Consider the following 7,875-nt stretch of genomic DNA (forward strand, 5'->3'; position numbering starts at 1 on the left):
CATAACCCCCCTCTGTCTCTCTCTCTCTCGCTTATTCTCCTCAAGGGTCCTTAAAGGAGACCTTGGGGAATCGAGCTTTTCTGAGCGTGGATTCATTGTTGCAATTAAAAATAATGTCCGGAGCCCCTTGAGGTAACTCATAACATGTATATGTGTGTGTGTGTGTGTGTGTGTGTGTGTGTGTGTGTGGGAGGGATGAGGTACATCCCAGCCTCTGAAATCCCAGCTGCGCCCTTCGGACTGACAGGGGCTAGAACTGCTATGGCGCTAATCAGCAAATTGACTGCAGCATTTTTTTTCCTCTTACAATCAAGGACAACAGCATGCCGTGTGGACGAACTGCAGCTGCCTACCATTTCATACACAATGGCCGTGCGAGTGTGTGTTTTCCACCCCCATTGTGTACAGTTGAGATGTTTGTTTAGAGACAATAGACACCTAGAGAATGAGATGCAGCCTGTTCACATTGGATTCGTGCACCAGTGGCAATCAGGGATATGAAAAACAAATACGATTCACAGTGAAGGACAAAAAAAAAAAAAACGAGCAGATTCCAACGAGAGAGTCAACACACAAATCCCGAACATGATTGAAAAGTGTTAGGGATTGCAGATTCCATTTATTCAGATAATATTGTGGTGGTGTTTTCTTCAGGATTAACACCTCCGATAGGTCACACGACATGTTGTGGAACTCCATCTCAAAAATGAAAACAAATGGATTTGAGGATTAATGCATTCTTGAGTGTTTAAGGGCTTTAGAGAACAATATCCACTGGGAACCAGGGCATGTTTGATTGAACAACATTCCTTTTCCTTGAGGAAAAACCTCTGTAGGCATGGAATGTTTTTTCAGAACAAAAACGTATGTTCATTAGATTTCATATTAGATGTTAATGGCAGTGTAACGGTACACAAAATTCACGGTTCAGTAAAATTACGGTACAGTCATGGAAAATAAATGCAAAACATAAAATTGCTTGTCGGGTTTTTTTATTCACGTCTGTTATTAACAGTTTACATTTTTTAAATGATTAAAATAAAAGGACTACTCGCTATAAATAGAACATAAAAAAGCTAAAGATTAAATCAAATGAATGCAATTTTAACATATTGATTAAATTGAAAAAAATTATTAAATAGGCTCAAATTAAATTGATTGAATAACCATTTGGGTGATACAGATGTGTATACAGATGTGTATATAAGTGTGTGAGTGTTTGTTTTACATTTAATATCAAATTTTTTAAAGATATGTTCTACTTCACTGTTCTAATTATTTCAGCACACTTTAACAAATGTCTTGACCTGAAAAAGACACTTCTTTATTATTTATTTCATTTATTTATTCATGAATTCATTCATTCCTTTATTCATTCACTCGCTCGATATGCGGAATTATATGCGGATTTTCCTTTTAAGAGAAATTCTTTTAGCTGTACATAAAAGGCAAAAGAATCCGTCGTAAAAACGTTGGCGGTGACAGGAAGTGGCAGCGAATACGTGTACCGTTACACCCCTAGATCAACATCGTCCCCAGGATTTATCCTTATCTCAGGTTTCTGACTGTGTGAATTTTCCGATGTTCTTTCTGTGTCCATGTGGGTTTCATCCACATACTTAAGTTTCCTTCCACTCCCCAAAAACATGCTGGATTGTTGTGTGAACACGTGTTTACAGTGTCCTCTAATCAGGTTCTGGATTAAACATGGCTTCTTTATTTCTCCAATAGAGACAGGGTATTAGTTTGTAAATGTAGACGTGGTAGTTCCAAGCGAAAACTTATATTATAACCACTTATATCATAATAACGTTTGTGTTGAACTACACAGTTTTAAAAGAATGCCATTGCATCCTAAACGACGTCGGTGAATGTGGTTTGAGGCAAATCCCGAATGCGTCTATTACCATCTTCAGTCCAGACAGACAGCAAACGGGCCTCATGGATTAATTGCATTAGTGGTAATAGGGGAAGTTGTGTAGGCTGTGTTATTTTCCACAGAACTGCTTACTCTAGTCTTGGTGCGTGACTTATGCTTCGGACTCCATATCAAATAAAAGCATCCAATCAAATTAATAAATAAAACGTAAAACATTTCCCAGGACATCTCTCTTTATTTGGTTGAATATAAACCCATTTAACACATATATGAATAAAAATATACTTCATTCCTGATATTCCTTTTTTTTTTTTTTTGCTTCAGTCCTGATTGCAAATCAAACGCTGGTCAAAAAAAAGTCTACAATACATTAATAGTCATCGTAATCACGGCTGATGAAATCAACAGCTCTTTTCTTTTTTTTTTAAACACAGGCTAAGTATAGTGAGTGTGTGTGTGTGTGTGTGTGTGTGTGTAGTACTGTGGTCTCTTGCTGTTGGACATGCCAGAACATCTTATTTGTGGTTGAGCAGCCGGCGGGAGTGTGCGTGTACGGCCTCCACAAACGCGCCCACACTCTCAGGGTCCATGTCAGGGTACAAACCATGGCCAAGGTTTGCGATGTAGCCCCTAGTGCCGAACGCCTCCACCATTGATTTTACGATCTCAGAAATGCACTCCTGAATAAAACACATACACAAATAGATTAAGATTTGTGTAGACTGTATATATACACTATATACACACACGTGTTGTTCTGATAAGGTAATAATTCTTTGCTTATGGCAAATAACGGATATCAGCCAAGACACGTTTGGTGCCAACGGTTATCTTTGTAGCACCTGACCTACGATTTACCAATAAAGCAAAACGTGCAATAGAAGCTTCTAAATCCCCAGTTTAGGATCGTACAAGTTGCATCATTAAAAAAAAACAAATGTCTGTGACAGTAAAGCACAATTCTAACTGCCACCTACACCTTCACAGCAACATTTAACTGAATCTCATGATCTTTTCGGCCATAATTTCATTGTAAACCTTTATATAATACTTTCTTCTGTCTCATCAGAAAACATCCCTGTCTTATGAGAGTTGAAATTGTTACCTTGGTAGCATACAGTGCACAGGGGTCCATGTTCCCTTGCAGACTGACTTTTCCTCCAGTCCTATTCCTGTGAAACACACACACACACACACACACACACATGCCCAAGTGTAAATCCCCAGCACAGTATCCAAGGTAAACATAAATAAATAACCCGGGATGTACCGTGATGCAAGGACGACTCACCGTGCCGCACGAGGGTCAATGGTCCAATCCAAACCCACCACCTCATAGTGGGACTGGGAAAGGTCCTCCAGAGCGTAATGGCCGTCCTTCGCAAACACAACCTGATCCACATGAAAACAGGGCACTGTCAGTAGAATAAAACCTAACATTTACCCAATACTGACACCTAGAGACGAGGATTAGCAAGTGCAGCACGTTTCCGAAAAACCCCAAAATTCAAAATTTTTTTTTTTCTTTTTTTTTTAATATATAAATGGAGCGATACGACCAGTCACACCTTCTTGATTTCAGCAGTTATACATGACTACAAAATAATTAAACGCTCTGGTGGAATCATCAATCTTTTTCTTTACAAATGGGAAAGTGCATTATGGGTATTCTGTCTTTTAAACCCTATGAAATGAAAAATTTAATAAAAAGAGTGCACCAAATCATCACCTCTAAAATTATAAAAAAAGAATACCCTTATGTAGTGAATAAGGTACGGTCTGAGAAATGACAGGTGTATTTTCAAGCACAATCGAAGCATCTGATTCTATTTAATTGTATGTATATTGTGCTTCATCATAGCCAGAGAAATATGGATAAAGAATAAATCACAAATGAGGAAAAAAACACCACGAGGTGACCTGACAAAAACTCGGAGAGGACGCAGACTTGAACAGGAACTCCTCCAGTGTTCAGTTCGGATAAAACTGAAGACTTTCAGGATACGAGGGAATTTCCGCTCAATCTGAAAACTCAAGACACTTCACCTACCATAGGAATGTTATCCAGTCCCTCCTCCTTCAGCCCGTCCTTTACTCTGCATGCAATGTCCTTTAGGTACGGCAGCGCAAACTCTTTAAACTCCACCGGGCCCAGACAGCCGGCGTGGGATTCGAACACCTGCAGGGCCTAAAGAACACGAATTCTCATCATCATCATCATCATCATCTTTATCCTCATATTGCCACATTGGTGCGAGGCCAAAAAACCCAGAAGATCCACAGGTCAAAATTCACTTATATAGACCAAGGGTCAAAACTATTGGGACACCAGACTTTTCCAGTCATATGTGGTTCTTCCCCAAACTGTTACCACAAACCTGGTGGCTACACCACTGTACAGGACGTCTTTGGATGCTGGTTTATTACATTTTTCCTTCATTTGAACTACAAGACCCAAACCTGTTCCAGCATGATGATTCCCCCTGTGCACAAAGCCAGCTCCATGAAGATCTGCTTTACATGGTTTGGAGTGGAAGATCTCCTGCTATGAAACTCCAACCACGTATAACCAAAAATGGTACGATCCACGTTTCGTAACACCTCTGTGAAAATGTGACTGTGAGATTGGTAGTGAAATCAGGCTCCTCGGGGTCACGGTCACCGTTACTCCACATGTTAAAGGGAAAAACAATAGAATCTAAAGCAAATAGCGTAGAAAAGCGAACTCTCACCTGAGCGCCGGCTTTGACCTGGCCGACCAGATACTCCACTATAATGTCAGTAAGACGTTTGAGGAGCACGTGACTGGCCTCGGGGTGTCTGTATAACCAGCGCTTTGCCTTCGAGTGGGTGGTGGAGCCTCCGCCTTCGATCATGTAGGACATCAGAGTCCACTATGCATTAGGGGGAAAATGTGGAGTCTTTAGAAATGTCTTCCAGTTAATATATAAATAGTTCAATAACCGATTATAGATCACACACACACACACACACACACACACACACACACACACACACACACACAGTCCCATGTGTTTAAAAAGCTGTCCCGCATATTTGTTATTTCTTATTGTTTCCACCCAGATTACATCATCGTACATCAAATCCGATTGACTTCACGTTGTCTTTAAAAAAACTATAATCACACTGGAATTGATCGAATCCTCGTCCACTCACTGGCGCTCCGCTGAATCCGATGAGAGGAACTTTGCCTTCCAGTTTGTGCCGCGTCAGTGTGATGGCCCTGAACACGTAGCCCAGCTCAGACGCCACGTCTACTTTCTTCCGTAGTCTCTGCAGATCATCCGGCTCTTTCAGGGGCTCTGGGAAAGTCGGCCCTTTTCCCGCAAGCATCTGGACGTCCATCCCCAGAGCCTAGAGACATTTATATTGCATTATTATTGCAGCGTTCGTTCCAATTGCGCTGAAACGTCTGTTTCTGATTGTTTTATGAGGCTCATATAGTAAGCAACGTCTCACCTGTGGCACCACCAGGATGTCCGAGAAGATGATTGCAGCGTCGAACGGGAACCGTCTCAGCGGCTGAAGAAAAAATTAAGTTTATTATTTGATCTTCGTGACTCTGAGATCTTGGTTTTAAGTGTGGTAAAGTCACTGACCTGCAGTGTGAGCTCACAGCAGTCCTCTGGGGAACGGCACGTCTGAAAAAAGTCCTTCCCTGCTCTGAATTCTCTGAACTCTGACAAGGAAAATCATATATTTATATAGATGTTATAAGATAAACCTTTATTCGTCCCACAGTGGGGAAATTTCTACATTTCTACTTTTATGTCTATACACCTGTACGGCATACACACACACACACACACACACACACACACACACACGTCACTGTTGTACTGAGAATAAAAAACACCACCATACAAATAATATCGGTTCCATGGTCTTTGGTTTACAGGGGTGCCAATACTTTGTAAAATAATTTGTCCAGCAGTCAGTAATTAACCATGTATCATTATATAATTATATAATAATTAAACGATAATAATGTAAATGACCAAATGGGGATTTCAGTAGAGTCACGTTCAAAAGTTTTGGGACACCCCAGGACATAATAACACAAACGGTGTTGCTATGCTGATATTCACCCACACCTCACACACACACACACACACACACACACACACACACACACACGTACCTGGCAGGTATCTGCCGGCTTGTCTCATGCACCACACAGGAACATGCTCGACCTCTTCACCTCGAGCTGCTCGCAGAAATGTGTCATTTTTTAGTTCAGGGAAGTCTTTGGGGCTGCAAAGGAAAAAACAGTGCAATTAAACAAGTGCATCACTCGAACCATCAACTCCAACAATGCAGAGGGGGTTATCATCTCCCAGTGCTGCTGCCTCTCCCTATTCTTCTGCTAATCAGGATCTACACCCTTCACAAGGGAAAGGAGGAGACACAAGATAAGAGCTTCTCACACCTCAGAAATAACTGTCATGAATTCACACTGCATGAAGGATCAGGTGTCATGGATGACGGATCTCTTTATTCTTACTAACAGAACACTAATCAATAATCATAATAAAAACATATTCAGACATGGATATCAACTTTTTCTTAAAACTCTGATCAGATGTAATATGTAAGAAACAATGCTCTTTAATGTTATGTTCAAAAATCTAATAAAAACTCATTTTAATACCTGATTCTTATTTCTGGAAAAGATCTGACCTGAAGCCCAGACTTATTGTTTTGAGGGTTTTCTCAATTATAATAATCATAAAATCACAAAGGAAGGAATTCTTTCTACGCTTTACTATTAATAAAACGACAAGAAAATTAGGACTGTTAGAAGAGTCACAACTAGATTAATAAATATTCATTTATTAAATACATAAATAATAATAATAACAATAACAATAATAATAATAATAAAGCGGTCACGTGACTGATCACTTAGAATTATAATCTCTAGACAGGTGGATTTGCCTTCATTTCCTCACATTGACCCACAGAAATAAACTCATGCTGAAGAAACTTACAGGATGTGATCGTTCTTCTCCATCGTGGGAATCCAGACGAAAGATCTACTTCTCCCCTGCGTCTTCACACAAACTCTGTCCCACAAAAACAGGGCTGTGTCCTAAATTTATATCCCTACTCCCTACATAGGCACTACCTGGGGTATGGATTAAAGGTTATAACACCCTACACAGTGCACTACATACCCAATGAGAAGCGCTTTTCCTATTTAACTGAAATTACGCCTCCAAGCGCATGGGCGCGGCCATGTTGAAAACGGTCACATGACCAAGAGTGGGCGGAGTCAGACCTCACAACGAGAACAGGTCAAGATTCGATTTGATTATTTATATAGTTCAGGTTTTTGAATAAATATCAAATGTTATAATACAAATTACATTATTAATCATTATTAATGAAAACATTATTACATTACAAATATTAACGTATATATTTGTACAATTATTATAAATAACATTATTTGTTTAATTGTAGCTTGCAGTTATTTAATTAATAAAGTAATTATAAATTCCTACATTTAATAGTCAGCTATTGATTCATTTCATTTTATAAATCATTTTATTTATTAACCTATGATTTTTATGTCTAGTATATATGTATATAGCTATAAATATGAACAAATAAATGTATATATATATATATATATATATATATATATAACTGCTGTGCTAATCATTAAACTTAAGAAATTTCTATGTAGAATATTTTTTTTCTTTAAGTTTATTTGTTTTACACGTTCCATACACAAATGGTAAAAACAGTTCACGTGAAATCAAATTAGATCACATAAAATATTAAAAAAATTATATATTTAGTGTTTACTTGCAATATTCATGTATTTGTATTCATAATTATTTATTGTAAATAATAAATCATTATTTTCATTACATGTTAAGTTTGCATTTAGAAATAAAAATTCTGCATGAATAATTTTTAAAACTATTTTTATTATTATTAAATGTCAGTGTTTGTTTCTTCTATCA

The 7,875-nt window shown here is 38.4% G+C and overlaps 1 protein-coding gene across 1 annotated transcript; it reads right to left on the reverse strand.

Moving 5' to 3' along the window:
* Positions 1-2,094: 2,094 nt before the first annotated feature.
* urod (uroporphyrinogen decarboxylase) lies at positions 2,095-7,140 on the reverse strand. Its single transcript, XM_046876364.1, has 10 exons — positions 6,892-7,140; positions 6,042-6,154; positions 5,500-5,579; positions 5,360-5,422; positions 5,057-5,254; positions 4,612-4,773; positions 3,930-4,067; positions 3,171-3,271; positions 2,985-3,051; positions 2,095-2,559 (listed from the first exon to the last, which is right to left on the reverse strand). Exons 1-10 carry the CDS (start codon positions 6,912-6,914, stop codon positions 2,395-2,397), a joined length of 1,110 nt encoding a protein of 369 aa, XP_046732320.1. The 5' UTR covers positions 6,915-7,140; the 3' UTR covers positions 2,095-2,394.
* Positions 7,141-7,875: the final 735 nt, after the last annotated feature.

The sequence above is a fragment of the Silurus meridionalis genome, chromosome 20, assembly GCF_014805685.1.
Source record: "Silurus meridionalis isolate SWU-2019-XX chromosome 20, ASM1480568v1, whole genome shotgun sequence".
NCBI lineage: Eukaryota > Metazoa > Chordata > Actinopteri > Siluriformes > Siluridae > Silurus > Silurus meridionalis.